Source organism: Arachis stenosperma, chromosome 2 (assembly GCF_014773155.1).
Source record: "Arachis stenosperma cultivar V10309 chromosome 2, arast.V10309.gnm1.PFL2, whole genome shotgun sequence".
Lineage (NCBI taxonomy): Eukaryota > Viridiplantae > Streptophyta > Magnoliopsida > Fabales > Fabaceae > Arachis > Arachis stenosperma.
In genome coordinates, this window is record NC_080378.1 from 111552373 (window position 1) to 111574556 (window position 22184).

At 35.2% G+C, this 22184-nt stretch overlaps 1 protein-coding gene across 1 annotated transcript; it reads right to left on the bottom strand.

The window, feature by feature from the left end:
- Positions 1-13239: 13239 nt before the first annotated feature.
- Positions 13240-16442, bottom strand: LOC130963454 (probable pectinesterase/pectinesterase inhibitor 36). Its single transcript, XM_057889567.1, has 3 exons — positions 16412-16442; positions 14891-15229; positions 13240-13931 (listed from the first exon to the last, which is right to left on the bottom strand). Exons 1-3 carry the CDS (start codon positions 16440-16442, stop codon positions 13240-13242), a joined length of 1062 nt encoding a protein of 353 aa, XP_057745550.1.
- Positions 16443-22184: the final 5742 nt, after the last annotated feature.

Below are 22184 nucleotides of genomic sequence, written 5' to 3' on the forward strand. Positions count from 1 at the left end.
AGAAAATGTCTAACTGTACCCACTCTGAAAACATTTCAGAGGGCATTTTCTAAGCATACCTCTATACCTCTCCCAGGCATTATAAAGGGATTCATTATCCTCTTGTTTAAAGCCTTGGATGTCCAGCCTTAGCTGTGTCATCCTCTTTGGAGGGTAAAATGATTCAGGAATTTGTCTGATAACTGTTTCCATGTCTTTATGCTTGCTGTAGGTTGGTTATTCAACCACCTTTTAGCTTGATCTTTTACAGCAAATGGAACATAATAGTCTGTAGACATCCTGATCTACCCTTTATCATGCACTGTGTCAGCAATTTGTAAGAACTGTGCCAGAAACTCAGTAGGTTCTTCCTGTGGAAGACCGAAATACTGGCAATTTTGCTGCACTATGATAATGAGTTGAGGGTTTAGCTCAAAGCTGCTTGCTTTGATGGGAGGTATACAGATGCTACTCCCATATGCAGCTGTAATGGGTTAGCATATGACCCAGAGTCCTCTTGGACTGATTAATTCCACTTGAGTCCATAATGGACAAAGGGAAATGATAATGATTGCAAAGAGATAAATTTTTTTTTGAATTAAACGAAAAATAAAATAAAATAAAAACAAAAAGAATAAATAAAAAAAGATAAATTTCGAAATCAAAAAGAAAAGAAGATCAAAGCAGATTGAGAACTGAAACAATTAGTTAATTAAAGATTTTGAGAACAGCAATTAAAAGATATGATTGAAAATTTTTATGAAAAGATTTGATTTTTTAAAAAGAGGAAAGAGAAAACAACTAAAGACACCAAACTTAAAATTTTTTAGAAAATCAACCAAAATTTTCGAAAATTTTAAAGGAAAACACAAATAGGACACCAACTTAGAATTTTTATGAATCAAAAAGGACTAAAACATGTAGTTTCGAAAAACTAAAAGAAAAACAAAGCATGCAATGGACCAAACTTAGAATATGACACTAGACTCAACCAAAAGACTCTAAAACCAACAAAAATAAAACAGTCCTAATCTAAGCAACAAGATAAGCCGTCAGTTGTCCAAACTCGAACAATCCCCGGCAACGGCGCCAAAAACTTGGTGCACGAAATTGCAATAACACTTTTGCAATCCCGCACAACTAACCAGCAAGTGCACTGGGTCGTCCAGTAATACCTTGCGTAGCAAGGGTCGATCCCACGGAGATTGTCGCTTGAAGCAAGCTATGGTTATCTTGTAATCTTAGTCAGGATATCAGAAATTATCAGGATTGATTGTAAAAAGCAAAAGAACATGAAAAAGGTACTTGTTTTGCAGTAATGGAGAATAGGCTGAGGTTTTGGAGATGCTCCATCTTCCGAATCTCTGCTTTCCTACTGTTATCTTCATCAAACACGCAAGGCTCCTTCCATGGCAAGCTGTATGTAGGGTTTCACTGTTGTCAGTGGCTACCTCCCATCCTCTCAGTGAAAGCGATTGCATATGCCCTGTCACAGTCATAGCGGAATTCATCTGTCGGTTCTCAATCAGGCCGGAATAGAATCCAGTGATTCTTTTGCGTCTGTCACTAACGCCCCGCCTTCAGGAGTTTGAAGCACGTCACAGTCATTCAATCATTGAGTCTTACTCAGAATACCACAGACAAGGTTTAGACCTTCCGGACCCTCTTGAATGCCGCCATCATTCTAGCTTATACCACGAAGATTTCGATTAAAGAATCCAAGAGATATCTACTTAATCTAAGGTAGAACAGAGGTGGTTGTCAGGCACATGTTCATAGTTTGAGAATGATGATGAGTGTCACGGATCATCACATTCATCCGGGTTAAGAGCAAGTGATATCTTAGAATGGAAGCAAGTATGATTGAATAAGAAACAGTAGTAATTGCATTAATCCATCAAGACAGCAGAGCTCCTCACCCCCAACCATGGGGTTTAGAGACTCATGCTGTGGAAGGTACACAAGAAACGTATAAGAAATGTCATGAGGTAATGTTGTACCGATTACATATCAAAGATCCTATAATAGTGAACTAGTATCCTAAGGTTTACAGAAATGAGTAAATGACAAAAATCCACTTCCGGGCCCACTTGGTGTGTGCTTGGGCTGAGCATTAAAGCTTTTATGTGTAGAGACGTTTTCTGGAGTTAAACGCCAGCTTTCATGCCAGTTTGGGCGTTTAACTCCAAGTTTTATGCCAGTTCCGGCGTTTAACGCTGGAATTTCTGAGGCCAAATTGCTACGCCGGTTTGGGCCATCAAATCTTGGGCAAAGTATGGACTATCATATATTGCTGGAAAGCCCAGGATGTCTACTTTCCAATGCCGTTGAGAGCGCGCCAATTGGGCTTCTGTAGCTCCAGAAAATCCACTTCGAGTGCAGGGAGGTCAGAATCCAACAGCATCTGCAGTCCTTTTCAGTCTCCGGATCAGATTTTTGCTCAGAACCTTCAATTTCAGTCAGAAAATACCTGAAATCACAGAAAAACACACAAACTCATAGTAAAGTCCAGAAAAGTGAATTTTAACTAAAAACTAATAAAAATATACTAAAAACTAACTAAAAGATACTAAAAACATACTAAAAACAATGCCAAAAAGCGTATAAATTATCCGCTCATCATTCAACGCCAGAACAGAGCATGAATCTGGCGCTGAACGCCAGAAACAAGAAACATTCTGGCGTTTGAACGCCATGAATGTGTCTTGAGAAAAGCTGGCGCTGAACGCCAGTAACAAGCAATTAACTGGCGTTCAACGCCAGAAACATGCTACATCTAGGCGTTGAACGCCCAGAACATGCTTCACATGGGCGTTGAATGCCCAGAACGTGCATCACCTCAATGTTTAAATGCCAGAATGGTATGCAAAGGCATTTTACATGCCTATTTGGTGCAGGGATGGAATTCCTTGACACCTCAGGATCCGTGGACCCCACAGGATCACCTCAGGATCTGTGGACCCCACAGGATCCCCACCTAACATATTCCCACCTTACCTCCTAATCCTATAACACTCTTCCCCATGTCACACCTCCCAACAACTTCAATCTCTAAATCTCTTCTCCCAATAAACACTCTTTCCGAAAACCCTTCCCCATCACCTCTTCACCACTCACATCCATCCACTCTTCCCCATTAACCCCACCTACCTCCAAAATTCAAAAATCTTTCCCACCCAAACCCACCCTCAAATGGCCGAACCTACCCTCTCCCCTTTTCCTATATAAACCCCTCCATTCTACTTCATTTTCACACAACACAACCCCCTCTTCTATACCTTGGCCGAAACCTACACTCCCCCTTCTCCTCATTATTTTCTTCTTCTTCTTCTTCTTTTCTTTCTTCTCTTGCTCGAGGGCGAGCAATATTTTAAGTTTGGTGTGGTAAAAGCATAAGCTTTTTATTTTTCCATTACCATTAATGGCACCTAAGGCCGGAGAATCCTCTAGAAAAGGAAAAGGGAAGACAAAAGCTTCCACCTCCGAGTCATGGGAGATGGAAAGATTCATCTCCAAAAGCCATCAAGACCACTTCTATGATGTTGTGGCAAAGAAGAAGGTGATCCCTGAGGTCCCTTTCAAGCTCAAGAAAAATGAGTATCCGGAGATCCGACATGAGATCCGAAGGAGAGGTTGGGAAGTCCTGACCAACCCCATGCAACAAGTCGGAATCTTAATGGTTCAAGAGTTCTATGCCAATGCATGGATCACTAGGAACCATGATCAAAGTATGAACCCGAGTCCAAAGAATTATCTCACAATGGTTCGGGGAAAATACTTAGATTTTAGTCCGGAAAATGTGAGGTTGGCGTTCCACTTTCCCATGATGCAAGGAGATGTACGCCCCTACACTCGAAGGGTCAACTTTAATCAAAGGTTGGACCAAGTCCTCATGGACATATGTGTGGAAGGAGCTCAATGGAAAAGAGACTCCAAAGGCAAGCCAGTTCAACTAAGAAGACTGGACCTCAAGCCTGTGGCTAGAGGATGGTTGGAGTTCATTCAACGCTCCATCATTCCCACTAGCAACCGACCTGAAGTTACTGTAGATCGGGCCATCATGATTCATAGCATCAAGATTGGAGAGGAAGTAGAAGTTCATGAAGTCATCTCCAATGAAATCTACAAAATAGCCGAAAAGCCCTCCACCATGGCAAGGCTAGCTTTTTCTCACCTTATTTGCCATCTGTGTTACTCAGCTGGAGTTATCATAGAAGGAGACATTTCCATTAAAGAGGATAAGCCCATCACCAAGAAGAGGATGGAGCAAGCAAGAGAGACCCTCCACGGATCTCAAGAGATGTGTGAGGAAGCTCATCATCAAGAAATCCCTGAAATGCCTCAAGGGATGCACTTTCCTTCCAACAACTATTGGGAACAACTCAACACTTCCTTAGAAAATTTGAGCCACAATGTGAAACAATTAAGGGTGGAACATCATGAGCACTCCATCATTCTCCATGAAATAAGAGAAGATCAAAGAGCAATGAGGGAGGAGCAACAAAGGCAAGGAAGGGACATAGAAGAGCTTAAGGACATTGTTGGTCCTTCAAGAAGAAGACGCCACTAAGGTGGATTCATTCCTTGTTCTTATTTCTTTCTGTTTTTTGGTTTCTATGTTATGTTTATCTATATTTTGTGTCTCTACTTCATGATCATTAGTATGTAGTAACTATGTCTTAAAGCTATGAATAAATTCCATGAATCCTTCACCTCTCTTAAATGAAAAATGTTTTAATTCAAAAGAACAAGAAGTACATGAATTTCAAATTTATCCTTGAATTTAGTTTAATTATATTGATGTGGTGACAATACTTTTTGTTTTCTGAATGAATGCTTAACAGTGCATATTTTTTATCTTGTTGTTTATGAATGTTAAAATTGTTGGCTCTTGAAAGAATAATGAACAAAGAGAAATGTTATTGATGATCTGAAAAAATCAATGAAATTGATTCTTGAAGCAAGAAAAAGTAGTGAAAAGTAAAAAGCTTGCGAAAGAAAAAAAACAATGGCGAAAAAAAGAGAAAGAGAAAGAAAAAGCAAGCAGAAAAAGCCAATAGCCCTTAAAACCAAAAGGCAAGGGTAAAAAGGATCCAAGGCTTTGAGCATCAATGGATAGGAGGGCCCAAGGAAATAAAATCTAGGCCTAAGCGGCTAATTCAAGCTGTCCCTAACCATGTGCTTGTGTCATGCAGGTCCAAGTGAAAAACTTGAGACTGAGTGGTTAAAGTCGTGATCCAAATCAAAAAGAGTGTGCTTAAGAGCTCTGGACACCTCTAACTGGGGACTCTAGCAAAGCTGAGTCACAATCTGAAAAGGTTCACCCAGTCATGTGTCTGTGGCATTTATGTATCCGGTGGTAATACTGGAAACACGGCCAAGACTCATAAGTAGCTGTGTTCAAGAATCAACATACTTAACTAGGAAAGTCAATAACACTATCCAAAATTCTAAGTTCCTAGAGAAGCCAATCATTCTAAACTTCAAAGGAAAAAGTGAGATGCCAAAACTGTTCAGAAGCAAAAAGCTACAAGTCCCGCTCATCTAATTAGAATTAATATTCATTGATATTTTGGAATTTACAGTATATTCTCTTCTTTTTATCCTAATTGATTTTCAGTTGCTTGGGGACAAGCAACAATTTAAGTTTGGTGTTGTGATGAGCGGATAATTTATACGCTTTTTGGCATTGTTTTTAGGTAGTTTTTAGTAAGTTCAAGCTACTTTTAGGGATGTTTTTATTAGTTTTTATGTTAAATTCATATTTCTGGACTTTACTATGAGTTTGTGTGTTTTTCTGTAATTTCAGGTAATTTCTGGCTGAAATTGAGGGACTTGAGCAAAACTCTGAAAAAGGTTGACAAAATGACTGCTGATGCTGTTGAATTCTGACCTCCCTGCACTCGAAATGGATTTTCTGGAGCTACAGAACTCCAAATGGCGCGCTCTCAATGGCGTTGGAAAGTAGACATCTAGAGCTTTCCAGAAATATATAATAGTCCATACTTTATTCGGGAATTGACGACGTAAAGTGGCGCTCAACGCCAAGTACATGCTGCTGTCTGGAGTTAAACGCCAGAAACACATCATAACCCGGAGTTGAACGCCAGAAACACGCTATAACTCGGCGTTCAACTCCAAGAAAAGCCTCAGCTCATGGATAGATCAAGCTCAGCCCAAGCATACACCAAATGGGCCCCGGAAGTGGATTTATTCATCAATTACTTACTCATGTAAACCCTAGTAGCTAGTTTATTATAAATAGAACTTTTCACTAGTGTAATAGACATCCTGGAATAGATCTCTGGACGCCTAGTCCTTAGACCATGGGGGCTGGCCATTCGGCCATGCCTGAACCTTTCACTTATGTATTTTCAACGGTGGAGTTTCTACACACCATAGATTAAGGGTGTGGAGCTCTGCTGTACCTCAAGTTTCAATACAATTACTATTATTTTCTATTCAATTCTCTTTTATTCCTATTCTAAGATATTCGTTGCACTTCAACTTGATGAATGTGATGATCTGTGACACTCATCATCATTCTCACCTATGAACACGCGTAACTGACAACCACTTCCGTTCTACCTTAGGCCGGGCGCATATCTCTTAGATTCCCCAACAGAATCTTCGTGGTATAAGCTAGATAGATGGCGGCATTCATGGAAATCCGGAAAGTCTAACCTTGTCTGTGGTATTCCGAGTAGGATTCCGGGATTGAATGACTGTGACAAGCTTCAAACTCCTGAAGGCTGGGCGTTAGTGACAGACGCAAAAGAATCAAGGGATTCTATTCCAACCTGATTGAGAACCGACAGATGATTAGTCGTGCTGTGACAGAGCATTTGGACCATTTTCACTGAGAGGATGGGATGTAGCTATCGACAAGGGTGATGCCTCCAGACGATTAGCCATGCAGTGACATCGCATAGGACCATTTTGCCGAGAGGATGAAAAGTAGCCATTGACGACAGTGATGCCCTACATACAGCTTGCCATAGAAAGGAGTAAGAAGGATTGGATGAATGTAATAAGAAAGTAGAAATACAAGAGGAGCACAGCATCTCCATACGCCTATCTGAAATTCCCACTATTGATTTACATAAGTATTTCTATCCTATTTTATTTTCTGTTTATTATTAATTTTCGAACTCATCATAAACCAATTTAATCTGCCTAACTGAGATTTACAAGGTGACCATAGCTTGCTTCATACCAACAATCTCTGTGGGATCGACCCTTACTCACGTAAGGTATTACTTGGATGACCCAGTACACTTGCTGGTTAAGTTGAACGGAGTTGTGTCACACATAGCCAATAGCCATTAAATAAATCTCATGCAAATACAAAGAGGGTCACAATTTCGTCCACCAGACACGACAGCTCCGGCCGCCACGCACAAGCCGGACACGTCATCTCCGATCATTACAGAAGATCTCGTCCGGGATCGACCTACAGTTTCAGGTAACCCTCGGAACACCAGCCAAGAGATATTTTTTAATTTTGTCTCCTTCGAACAGAAACTGATATGGAGTAGAAGAGAGGGAGAGAATCACACTAAGAAGTATCCTGGTTCAGCTGCCAAGTGCAATGCAGCCTACATCCAATCTCCATCACAACAATGATGGAATTTCACTATAATCATCTTTGATTACAAACACCAATTCTCCATAGGAACTACCCATCCTATCCGGGACAAGTCCAGAATCTATCCACAATCCTGAACTTGACTTGATCACCTACCAAGCTTTCAACTGCTAAGTGCTAACCCAACTTGCAAGGGGATTCCCATAGAATCATGAAACACAACACAGATGTACAAAGGACCTCTAGGATATCTATGACTTTTTCTTTTAATTTTGTACACTCTGTCTTTTTTCGCTCTATGATTTTTTCTTACAGACCTCACTGTTTACCTTTTTCCATGAGACTCAAGACAGACAAAACTAAACAGAAAAATACAACATGAAACACATTGAAGGAGAAGAACTTCTGTTAGCTTGGGTAGGTATGAGAACTATGTGCTTTTCACTCTTTTCTCCTTGCTTCAAGCCTTGCCTGTTCACCCTTATTTATAGAAGGGGAAGCCTCCAAGGTTGAACGGTTGAACCGAGCCAACTTCTTCTTCTTCAAACATCAAACCGGTTCGGACAGAGAGAGAAGAGAGGAAACCGAACACTAAAACCAACATGCAATTACCTCTCTGTCATCCCTTCTCACCATGCTTCATCAATCCGGGCCTTTCATCTTGACTTGCTCCCCAAGAAGGATTCCTGACCCTTGATGAGTCCTTGATGCTTGACAGCTCCATCTGCTTCATCTTCTGCATCTTCCTCCACATAGCTACAGTAGCTACCTCCTTTGATGGATGACCAGAAAGTAGAGACGAGCTATACCCAAGGGATCTTCTTTCTCTGACCGGAATGGATCTTCCACCATTTTTAGGCATGGTGATCTTGAGACTACTTCACTACATCTTACCATATGTGTCAAAGATCTCAGCCACACCATACTGTAGATCTTCCTTTTGCTAATGCCACCATCGCAATGGCCTCTTGCTTGCACATAGCTTCACTGCTACAGTGTCTCATCTCTGATAACTTGCTTCTTCTTCTTTTCTGTGACATGACCGAATCTGAAGAGAGAGAAGAGAGAGAAGAGAGAAAACTTCTAATGTAATTGAAGAATGAAATTAAAAATGAATTAATTTTCGACTTTCCTTTGCTTAGTAATGTGTGAGAGTAATGATGGCAATCAAATCAATGTGAGCTTTTTCTCTCATGTTACCAAGGCATGCAATAAATCTAAGTTAACCAAAATTTGAATTCCACACCCCATTAAGAAAGGCATCCCTGGAAAAATGCTTTTCATTTAATCAAAAATTGGATTCCACCATGTTAAATGGGTAACGGAAACATTTTGCCCCCCTTTTTTTTTATTTCGAACCAAGTACCTTGTTGGGCTTCAAATAGGTTTTTCTGGCCCAATAAGCATAGCAATAATTCAGCCACTTATATTTTAAACATTTTGCACAAGGCTAAAAATTAACTTCATATTGGACTTGTCATTTTTGGCCCAAAATAAAATCTGCACAACAAAATTATTAATCAACTAATGTGAATTAAAGTTCAACTTAATAATTTTATAATTAATTATTTTAATAATGTTTGATCATTATTAAATTAATTTGGAGTTTTCTAAATTCATCAATAATTATGTTTATTATATATTTAAAATTATAAAAATTTTAATATTTGTAAATTTAAAAATTATAATTTTTTTTATGTCTTTACAAATTATAAATTTATTAAAATAATTATAAAATTATATATATTATTTAATATTTAATTATTTATTAATTAAAAAAATTGATAGACTAAAATTTAAAATTATCTTATTAGATGAAACAGGATGAACCAACCCAACAAATAATAAATTTTTAGCAGAATAGGATAGAACGGATTAGCCCATTTGCAATCCCTTAACAATAGCAATACATGAATTGTATTTAGAGAAGAACTCACGTTTTAAAAGTCAACTATATATGTAATTTTTCTTCTTTATTCTAACGTTAGTTGAAATAATAATTAACTTTAATTCAAACTCTCTTTGATCAGACTATGATATTGCTTATAATTATATTCAGAAGATCAGGCCAACGATTACTTAGTTTATCCATTTTAATTTGATTATATCATCTAAAGACTTTAATCTTCAACAAAAATTAATTATTTTATTAGTTTTTACCTATTAATTTCATAAGTCAACACTTAGGTTATTAGTATACTTTATTCTATCAATTCCTAATAAAATTGTTTTACGTGTCACATTAACTTATCACGTCACACATTAAGTGACACGTACACAAAACAGACAAAATAATTCCTGACTCTCTTTATACAAAAATGACATCGTTTTGAAAAAATACTCTATGCTTTGTTTTGGAGATTGACTAGACGACACTATTTCCAACCACTTTGATCATAAAATCGGATATTTTACATGAGAGACTCCTCACATTTACTCCCAAAATAAAAGAGTATTTACCTATTTTAATTCTTAAAGAATTTTGAACGGAACACTTTAGTCTTCAAGTAATTAATTTACACTTATCAATCCTCTATTCTATTCGCTAATATGATCTAAACCCTTCCTATTCCTACCCACAACATCAATACAACAGCAATCACAAACAAAAACTCCCCAAAAAATAACAAACTAAATCTTCCAACTCTTTGATTCTGTCTTCACATTCTTCAATCTTTTTCTTCCCAACAGCAATATCATATTCAAACACATGATCAAACCATTAGAAAAAGTCACAATGTTCCATTTTTAGCAAGGCAGAAGAACACCATCCGCATAGCATCTCCCAGCATTCAACATCACAAATTCACAAAAATTTAACAAACGAAACAACAACCACAATCAACATTATTGTTACCTTGAAGCAAGGACAACCGAAGAATGACTTTTTTGGGTTTTTTATTATGCTAGACTCCACCACAATGGCATAAGCTCCGCAATAATACCTTGGGTTTTCAACTTTATCCGTTTGCTTCCTCCCTCCATTGGATGCGCTTCCAATGCTTCGATCAACACTAACACTTCTCCTTTTCAAGTGACATGGAGTTTATGAGCTTTCAAGGATTGTCATGCTCTAATTTGAGGGAGGGGAAGGGAGGAGAGGGGAGAACACCTGTTCAATGTAATTGGGTTAGGATTACAGGGGATACAAGGAAAATTTGAGAAAAATAGTATCGTTTTTGTATAGAAAAAATTAGAAACTATTTTGTCTTCTTCGTCCACATATCACTTAAAGTGTGACGTGACAAGTTAACTCAACGCGTAGGACAATTTCATTAAAAATTGACGAAAAGAAGGGAATCAAGGGCCTAACTGATTTACGAAATTAACCGTTAAAAACTAATAAAGTAATTAATTTTTGTTAAAAATTATAGTATCTAGTCTAAAATTTTTTTAAAAACCAAAATAAATAAATACTCATATATAATTTTATAGTTATTTCAAGTGCCATATTTTTTAAAAATAAAATATACCAATATACTCAATAACCAAGCTATATAGCGAAAACACCATCTAGGGGTGACAATAGGTAGGGTAGGATAGGGTTTGGATCCAATCCTAACCCTACCCGCGAGTTGAGAATATCTCAACTCTAACCCTACCCGCTCTTAACCCACAAATACCCGACCCTACCTACGAGTTACAAAAAATATACAACATTATTATCACCATCTCCTACATACTATTAGTAGTAAGTAGTAACACCTACTCATTATAATTGCTATAATAATTAACATAACATCACATATGCATGCTAATTAATTATATATCCGCTAATTAACATCATCATCTTCTAATAAATTTCATCAACTAATTAATTATATATTTTCATTTGTACTCTTTTTGACCTTTAATCATTTGTCAAAAAAATAAAATACTCCTTCACAATTCAAAAATCTTTAATAATTTTTAATCATTTAAATAATTAGTTTAATCAATTTCAAATCATTCAAGTAATTAATTTAAGCAATTCCTGTAATCGATAACCTGCTCATTTGTTAAGAATTATTTAAATTAATGACTTAAATAGTTAAGTGATGCATAAACATCTTTCTTATTTTTTCTTAATGAATTTATATGTGAAATTATTGAATTAAATCAAGATTTAGGTGTTTTAAGTCACCATGAATGCTACTTTGAATTTTTTTTTTGTAATTTCATTTATTACAAGTGGCATTCGGGCGAATTTGACAGAATTTGTATAGAAAAAAAGGAAGAAAGTAGATGATACTGTCAACTCTGACCTCTTCGCACTCCAACGAGCATAACTTGAGCTAAAGAGGTCTAATTGATGCGATTTTAGCAGTATTAGAAAGCTAACTTTTAGAGCTTTCTAACAATATATAATAGTCTATACTTACTCTCTAGATTTGGAGCAGAAGGTGGCGCCTTACAAGGAGTTCACAATGGCATACGACCATAGTGGCGCCAAACTCCAGTTGCCTCAAGTTTGGTGCCAGAATCTCATACAACCTTCATTAGATGCGGCCATGGTGGAGCTAAACTTGACCCAGCTCAATTTTGTTACTAGGACCATCATATTCTTCCATTTGTTTCGGTCACAGTGGCGCCAAACTTATCCCAGCTCAAGTTTGGCGCCAACTCCAGGATCCAGAGTAGTCCACACGTCTTCTGACAGCCAGCAACATGATTTTTCCTTTTTTTATTTGAATTTTATTCTATTTCCAAGTAGAAAAGATATTAATTAGTTTTTAGAAAATATATTTTACATTAATTACGGTTAGATATAAAAAGGAAGATATCTCTTCTTCTCTTTCTTCTTCTCCTCCTCCTCTTTCGCACTTTTTGTAACTTCTCTCTGCTAGGATTTATTTTCACTATGAGGAACTAAACCTCTATTGTTAAGGTTAGAAGCTCTGTTTATTCTATGGATTAATACTATTATTCTTCTATTTTAATTAATGTGTTGATTTTAATTTCAAGAATTTGTTTTTGTTCTTCATCTTAAGGATTTGGGTAGATCGGAAGAATAATCCTCATTCTAATTGTGTTCTTGCTAAATCTTGAAAAAGTAATTTACTTGAACAACAGCTTGAAAACAAATTCTCTTAAATCACTAATTATCTGGACTTAACGGGATACATGACATATAATCCTCTTATATTTGGGTAATTAGGAATTTTGTGGTTAATAAACTAGAATTGGACTTAATCCTCTAATCGAAATTAAGTGACCAAAGAATTGGCAGTTAATTAGGTTAGAGGAAACTAAATTACTAAGGAATTAGGGTTTAGTCAAATATAGTTTGCCATGAATTGAATCTTGCATGATTAAAATAGTTGGTAAGAAATAGAAATTGAAAGATAAACAACTCTGAAACGTTAACTGTTTTTTCTAATAGCTTTCACACCAAATTTATTGTTTGCTTTCAAATTCTTTGAATTTACGGTTTAATACAATTAAACTCTCAAAACACTATTTTCTGTTAGTCTGACTAAGTGAATCATTCAACCATTGTTGCTTAGTCCATCAATCTTCATGGGATCGACCCTCACTCATCTAAAATATTATTTGGTACGACCCGATACACTTATCAATTAGTTTGTGGACTATGGATTCCGTACCATTAAGAACCAAAGAAAAATTTTTAAATTATAGAATATTATTATATGTTTTGGATAAATAGTAAAAGACATTTAGTTTTATTATTATTAGATCCCAGAGGAAAATGGAACCCCAGAAGCTGGAATCCACCTACCACCTTGCAAGAACTCACTAACACTGAAAGGATAAGCCTCATTAGCACTATTCAAAACATGAAAGCCAGGCCAATTAACCCTATTCCTTAAAGAAGCACCACTCCCATAATTCATATACTCACCATAATACAAAGTCCTAATTGCAAATTCACCGTCCCATTGCCCCCATCCTTTCGGATCAATCAAACCATCCAAATCACTCTTCATCACCACAGTCCTAGAATACTTCTTCCAAGGCCTACCCAAGAATGTCTTGATTGAGCTCTCAGATGTAACAAAATCACTTGTTGGCCTAACCTTACAATTGATTATTGAAATCCCAGTTGTTTTTGTAGGGTCTTCTCTCCCTTGTGCTGCTATATAGTTTGATTGGGACAACATTGGTTTTCTCACATAGATGTCACTGTTTTGAATGACAACTGTGGCATCTCCGAAGATGAAGTCTATGGTTCCATAGATTTGGCAATCTCGGTAGAATTGGCGGTTAGCAAAGACATAGAGTGTGTCTTGGTATGCTCTGAATCTGCATCTGTAGAAAACTGAAAAGTCTGAACCTGATTTTAGTGCTACTGCTTGGTGCTTTCTTGGTCCTGTTGTGTTTTCAAATGTCATGTCTCTTGCCCAAAATCCATCTCCAGATATATCTATTTTTGTACAAAATTTGTTTAATTAGTTTGACCAATAAAGACTAATACTACAAAATTAACCTTTTTTTTTTGTTAATATCACTTGATGTCACGTCAATAAAAATAACTATATATTTATCTTCTACATTAACTACGCAAATAATTATCTAAAAAAAGATATAATTATACAATTATGTAAAATATTTTATACTATCAGTATATCAAAATTAAACTCTTATTTTACTATATTAAATTTAAAATCTTAAATCATAAATTCTCTTAACTTTAGATTTTAAATTACTTATGTCGACTAATATTTTCTAATTAAAAATTAGCTTTTTATACTTTTTCATTAGTAAAATGTAACGTATTTATATTGCAAAAATCATTCTTAAAATATGTTATGAAAATATTTCAGTGTTGAGTGGTTTAAGACAAGAATTTTTTGAGTGATAGATAAAATTGTTCAAATATATGATTTAAAATAAAGGCACTCATTGCTTGGGAACTAAAATAAAGTTGTACAATTTTTTTTTTTATGTAAAAATTGGATGTTAAATGACTTTTGGTTGAGAAATTTAATAGATAATATTATTGTAAAATTGTCAAAATTAAACATGAAAAAAAGGGGAGGAAGAAAAATAAAATATGTATTAAATTATAAAAATTATTACTCACTACTAGAAAATAGTAGATTATTGATGAATTTATCAATAAATTTATTTTTTTATCAACACCTTTTTTTATTATTAACAGATTACATCTGTTGGTAATAATTTAACGATTGATTTTTATTTATGTCAATAATTTATTTAATTTTTTTTGAAAAATTCTCATAAATTCTGTCAGTAATTTTAGTAGACAAATTTCAATGATAAAATAGCCGGTAATTATCCCTTTTTTTTAGTGATGGTATGTAGGTTGTTAAAAAGTTCACCAATTTGTGATGAGAATGCAAAAAGTGTTGCTACTCTTACCAAATGTGGCTGAACCAAGAGTAGAAGAACCATCAGCAACACTTCTGCTTCCAGTGACAATGGTTCTGTCCATGCCATCTCCAACAAACATCACATTCTTCAATTTGGGTCCGATCACAACCTTCTCATGGTACACACCTGCTCTAACATAAATAATTGTTCTTTCTTGATTCTTGCTACCCCTTAAAGCAAGTGCTTCCACTGCATCTCTTATTGTTTTGTGTGTTCCTGAACCATCTTGTGATACTATGAAGTCTGCTTTCGATGTTGATGGATTCCATGATGCTAACATTATTCCACCATTACTTGATGATCTGGAAAATGCTCTCTCTGGTGCTCCTATAATAAGAGAGGATTTTAATTAATTAAGATAAATAGCCGTTAAAAATATTTTCCTTGCCTTTAATAATATTTTCCTTGTCTTTAAAAATTTTATATAAAATTGTCTCATTTAACAACTGCTTCTTAATGGAAATATAAAAAAAATTACTAAGATACATATATATATGTTTGGATAAAAGAAAAGATAAAAAAGTTTTATCTATATAGACAACATTTAATAATCTATCATCTTTCTATTCATTGAAAACTTAAAATAGCAAACACAACTACGTAACTTTATTCCCCTTTCTTTTTGTATTTTTTGTTGTTGTATTTTTTAAAACATTAATTAATTGAAAAAAGAAAAAGAAGGTAGGAGACGCATTTATAAATAGCGCGGCTCATTTTTCTATTTTTGTTTTGTATTTCTTTTAAAAAATTAAGGCTCATGCCTCTACATATCATCCTTTCTCCTTTCAGACTTAACCTCAAAACATGAACAAAAAATGCTACCTAAATTACCAAATTTATATAAATTTTCATTTAATTTGACCAAGTTATGAGTATGGAGATAACAGAGAATATTATCCTGTTTTCCTTTTACATAGAAGGGACCAAATAGTTACCACCACTTAAATAATATTATATTATTTATTTGGTGTTCAATTTTGGTTACTAATAATTAAGTTACACCAATAATTATGATCTTATTATTGCATATCCCACTCTGCTGTTCTTGATTTCTTTTGTTTGTTTCATGCACTAAAGAACCATATTCCACCCTCTCTATTCATGAATATGTAAACAATAATTGATATTCTTCTAAGTTATAATAACCTCTTTTTTTTTTTCATAAAAGAGTGAGTCGTAGCTATCCTTTAATAAATGCAGGAAGAGGCAAGTTCAAATTAAATAATATACATAATATAAATTAAATAATAAGATTAAAAGAGCACAAAATAAAAGAGAAGAATCTCATTACGGTGCCAATGAAATATTTGTACAATGTGTATAATAAGCTATTTATTTGGCCCAATATTACTTAAAAAATGAACATGACCAAAGATCGAACTCTTGACCATTCGAATCTAGAGCTCTGATATCATGTCATCAAAACCACTCATCCCAAAAACATAAAGCAAATAGGAAAAGGTAACACTAATGATTATATATCTAATACTGAATCGAATATTTTTAAACCTCCATTGCACATATTGTACAAATATTCCATTAGCTCTCTATACTTCTTCAAAAGAAAAATGCAATTTGACTACTAGTCTGTGGATGTGTGTGTAACAGGACACTTCAATTTGTCTATATATATATATATATATATATATATATATATATATATATATATACTCAATAATCTTTATAATGTGAAAAACACACATTAAAATATATAAAATATATTGGATTAATGTACACTTGATTTGGTCCGTGTAAATATATTTATGAGTGGTCTTAGTTTTGATAAATTTTGTAAATCAAAATATATAATTTAAAAGTAATATATATGAATTAACTTAATCTTTTAAAATCTTATAAAATAATAATTTAACTCATGTCAAAGAACTTCCTCATTTAATTTATACGAGTATCTACAAGAATAATTTTGACCTAGAAAAAGATATGAACAATACTAGCTAGGGAGGAAAAAGTAAAAAAAAAAAAAAAAACTCATACTAATTCAAATCGGAAAGTCTTACCCACCTATTATTTCTCAAAAACTATATATATACCACCAAAATAACTCATATATATACATGATATCAAAATAAGCGTAAATCCAGAATATGTATTGTATTTATTATATCAACATGGGTATAGACTATAGAGAGTAGTAACACACACGTACGTGTAGAGTCTGAAATGCAGCTTGTAAATTGTAATAACATAAACTTGAAATATCGAAACGCTGCCTTGTTTTGCCACATTTGGAATGGTGAACTACTACGGTTTAAAAAATTATTTTTAACGGTTATTTATCTTATTTTTAACGATAATCGTAGAGAACCATCATGCATTAGTAATTGAGATAACTAATTCCTAATTCTTGTGATGGTTCTTGATGTACTATTATAATGTAAATTGACTATTTTCACTATTGGGTTCTTTGCTACAGTTAGTCTATATATATATATATATATATATATATATATATATAGTACACCTCTAATAGTAAGAGACTTGGGAAAAAGAAATAGAACTGGTACACTAAGTTGTAAAGTCTTTTTTTACTGCACAAAATAATAATCCTCTATTTTCTTCTACATAATTCATTTTCATTCAAGAACCAACTTTTCACATGGTATCAGAGCTTGAATCTTGGATCCATGGCGCTCATTGTTCCTGCTTCTAACAACAACAAATATACACTCAATTCCATTATAGACAAATTGGATGACACCAATTTTGTGATATGGAAACAACAAGCTCTCTTCACACTTAAGAGCCAAAATTTGGAAGATTACATTGTTGATGGGAAAGAACCTCCAAAGCATGCCTCTGATGCTGAAAAAGCTGCCGGTACCATCTCAAGTACGTACACTGAATGGATGCAACATGATTCTAATCTTTGTTCTTAGTTTTTTGCATCTGTTGATGGCTCGTTCAAGAACCATATTATACATTGCAAATCTACTATTCAAATTTGGGACAAACTCCATCAAATATTTGCTGAAACCACTGATGAGCGGATATTTTGTACGCTTTTTGGGGGTAATTTCATGTAGATTTTAGCATGTTTCAGTTAGTTTTTAGTAAAATAATATTAGTTTTTAGGCAAAAATCATATTTCTGGACTTTACTATGAGTTTGTGTGTTTTTCTGTGATTTCAGGTATTTTCTGGCTGAAATTGAGGGAGCTGAGCAAAAATCTGACTTAGGCTGAAAAAGGACTGCTGATGCTGTTGGATCCTGACCTCCCTGCACTCGAAATGGATTTTCTGGAGCTACAGGAGTCCAATTGGCGCACTCTCAACGGCGTTGGAAAGTAGACATCCAGGGCTTTCCAGCAATATATAATAGTCCATACTTTGCGCAAGGATAGACGACGTAACTTGGCGTTGAACGCCAAGTACATGCTGCTGTCGGGAGTTAAACGCCAGAAAAACGTCATGATCCGGAGTTGAACGCCCAAAACACGTCAAAACCTGGAGTTTGACGCCAAGAAAGGCCTTTACACGTGGAAAGCTTTAGTCTCAGCCCCAGCACACACCAAGTGGGCCCCAGAAGTGGATTTCTGCACCAATTATCTTAGTTTATTCATTTTTCTGTAAACCTAGGTTACTAGTTTACTATTTAAACAACTTTTACAGACTTATCTTGTACCTCATGACATTTTCAGATCTGAATTACATACTTTTGACGGCATGAGTCTCTAAACTCCATTGTTGGGGGTGAGGAGCTCTGCAGCGTCTCGATGATTTAATACAATTCCTTTGTTTTCCATTCAAACACGCTTGTTCTTATCTAAGATGTTTATTCGCGCTTAATTGTGAAGAAGGTGATGATCCGTGACACTCATCACCTTCCTCAACCCATGAACGTGTGCCTGACAACCACCTCCGTTCTACATCAGATTGAATGAATGTCTCTTAGCTTCCCTAATCAGAATCTTCGTGGTATAAGCTGGATTGATGGCGGCATTCATGAGAATCCGGAAAGTCTAAACCTTGTCTGTGGTATTCCGAGTAGGATTCCAGGATTGAATGACTGTGACGTGCTTCAAACTCCTGAGGGGCTGGGCGTTAGTGACAGACGCAAAAGAATCAAGGGATTTTATTCCAACCTGATTGAGAACCGACAGATGATTAGCCGTGCTGTGACAGAGCATAGGAACGTTTTCACTGAGAGGATGGGAGGTAGCCATTGACAACGGTGATACCCTACAGAGAGCTTGCCATGGAAGGAACCTGCGTGTGAGAAGAGGATTCCAAGGAAGAGTTGAAGTCAAGGGACAAAGCATCTCCAAAACTCCAACATATTCCCCAGTACTGCAAAACAAAGTAACATTGTTCCCTCTTTTATTTTTATAATCAAATCTAGTAATTTCACTTTTAATCCAAATAATCCTATTGACACCCTGACTAAGATTAATAAAATAACATTGATTGCTTCAAACCAATAATCTCTGTGGATTCGACCCTTACTCACGTAAGGTATTACTTGGACGACCCAGTACACTTACTGGTTAGTTGAACGGAGTTGTGAATTCAACCAGTGCCATAATAAGGATTTTGAATGAACAAGAGTCACAATAGTTTTTGTGTACATGCCCAAGAGCCAATATTGTTGATCACAATTTCGTCCACCAAGTTTTTGGCGCCGTTGCCGGGGATTATTGAGTTTGAACAATTGAAGGCTTATTTTATTTCTTAGATTAGGAATATAGTATTGATGTTACAGAGTCATTAAATCTGAGTCCTTTATTCCCTTTTCAAAAATATTTTTCAAAAATATTATTTTTCTTTATTAATTATTAATTCTTCGTGAGTCTAGTGTCTTGTTCTAAGTTTGGTGTCAATTGCATATCCTATATTTTTCTTTAAAATTTTCGACTTGTGTTCTTTGTTCTTCATTGATCTTCAAGTTGTTCTTGTTTATTTTTCTTGTTTGATCTTTAATTTTTCTTGTTCTGTGTCTTTTCTTATTTTTCTTGTGCTTTTTCAAAACATTAGTTTTTTAAAAATTTATTTTATCCATAAAAATAATACATCTTTAAAATACATTACATTTTTAATTCAGTTGGTTATAGTGTTGGCTTATGTTCTTGGCAATTGGGCACCTTCTTCTTAAAATCCTTTTTTAAAAATAGTTTTTCTTGATTTAATCCTGTGCCAAACTTTAAGTTTGGTGTTTTCTTGTTAATCTTTCATATTTTCGAAAATTTTATTAAAGTTTTCTAAAAATTTTAAGTTTGGTGTTCTTTCTTTTGTTCTCGGTGTTCTTGTGAATCTTCAAAGTGTTCTTGAGTTTTTCTTGTGTCTTGATCTTAAAATTTTTAAGTTTGGTGTTCCTTGGTGTTTTCCCTCCAAAAATTTTTGAAAAATAAGGAGCATTGGATCTAAAAATTTTAAGTCTTGTGTCTTTTGTGTGTTTTTTTCTCTTTCATCATAAAATTCAAAATTCAAAAAAAAAATTTTATTTTCTAACTAATTTTGAACTACTTTTTCGAAAATTTTATATAAAAATTCAATTTTCAATTTCAAAATATTTTCGCTTTCTTTTATTTATTTCATTTTTATTTTATTTTTAAAAAAAAAAATAATTTTCTTTCACAAAATATCTTCAAAATATTTTTTTTTATACCTATATCCCATTTTTTGTTATTCCATTACTATAAAATAAATAATTCTCAACATATAAATTCTCAACTTGTATTCAATCATGGAAGCAAGTAGGAATGAACAGTCCAAGAGGACTCTGGGGTCATATGCTAAACCCACTACTGCTTCATATGGGAGTAGTATCTGTATACCCTCCATTGGAGTTAGTAGCTTTGAGCTGAATCCTCAGCTCATTATCATGGTGCAGCAAAACTGCCAGTATTCTGGTCTTCCACATGAAGAACCTACAGAGTTTCTGGCACAATTTCTGTAAATTGCTGATACAGTACATGATAAGGAAGTAGATCAGGATGTCTACAGACTATTACTGTTTCCATTTGCTGTAAAAGATCAAGCTAAGAGGTGGTTAAATAACCAGCCTAAGAACAGCATAAAAACATGGAAACAGTTGTCAGAAAAATTCCTGAATCACTATTTCCCTCCAAAAAGGATGACACAGCTAAGGCTAAGCATCCAAGGCTTCAAACAAGGAGATAATGAATCTCTTTATGATGCCTGGGAGAGATACAGAGAGTTGCTAAGAAAATGCCCCTCTGAAATGTTTTCGGAATGGGTGCAATTAGACATCTTCTACTATGGGCTTACAGAAAAAGCTCAGATTTCTCTAGACCACTCAGCTGGTGGATCTATACATATGAGAAAAACAATTGAAGAGGCTCAAGAGCTTATTGATATAGTTGCCAGAAATCAACATCTGTACTTAAGCAATGAATCTTTCATGAAAGAAGAAGCTAAAACAGTAACTGCAGAACTCAGTCCAGTGGATCAGGCTAATGAATTCAATCAGCAATTGGACTTTCTAACTCAACAGCTAGCCGAATTCAAGGAAATATTACAGGAAACAAGAATGGCTAACAGGAACATGGAAGTACAATTAAAGCAGACAGAAAAACAACTGTCAAGACAAATAACAGAAGAATGTCAAGCAGTTCAATTAAGAAGTGGGAAAACATTAAATACCTCACTTCAAAGCAGCAGGAAACCAAGAAATGAACAAGTGGATACTCAAAATCCTCCTGAAGACAGTCCGAGCCCAGAAAGGGACAAAGCTGGCGTTCAAACGCCAGTAACAAACAAGGAAGGGGCGTCTAACGCCACTCCAGCTCCCACCACTGGTATTCAAATACCAGTGGGGAATCAGTCACATACAAGTGCTGATAACAACCCTTCTAAAAAGGCTTCCCAACCCACTTCTGTAGGTAAAAAACCTGCAGCAACTAAGGTTGAGGAATACAAAGCCAAAATGCCTTATCCTCAAAAACTCCGCCAAGCGGAACAGGATAAGCAATTTGCCCGCTTTGCAGACTACCTCAGGACTCTTGAAATAAAGATTCCGTTTGCAGAAGCGCTTGAGCAAATACCCTCTTATGCTAAGTTCATGAAAGAGATCTTAAGTCATAAGAAGGATTGGAGGGAAACTGAAAAAGTTTACCTCACTGAAGAATGCAGTGCAGTCATTCTGAAAAGCTTACCTGAGAAGCTTAAAGATCCTGGGAGCTTTATGATACCATGCACATTAGAGGGCACTTGCACCAAGCAAGCTTTATGTGATCTTGGAGCAAGTATCAACCTAATGCCTGCATCTACCATCAGAAAGCTTGGTTTAACTGAAGAAATCAAAC

Excerpts from the sequence above, each read along its gene's own strand:
- LOC130963454 (XM_057889567.1), bottom strand. The coding sequence starts at position 16,442 with ATGGAATATTTGTACAATATGTGCAATGGAG. Across the intron at positions 15,230-16,411 it reads GTACAATATGTGCAATGGAG|GAGCACCAGAGAGAGCATTT; the intron begins GTTTAAAAATAT and ends CTCTTATTATAG. Across the intron at positions 13,932-14,890 it reads TCTTGGTTCAGCCACATTTG|ATATATCTGGAGATGGATTT; the intron begins GTAAGAGTAGCA and ends GTACAAAAATAG.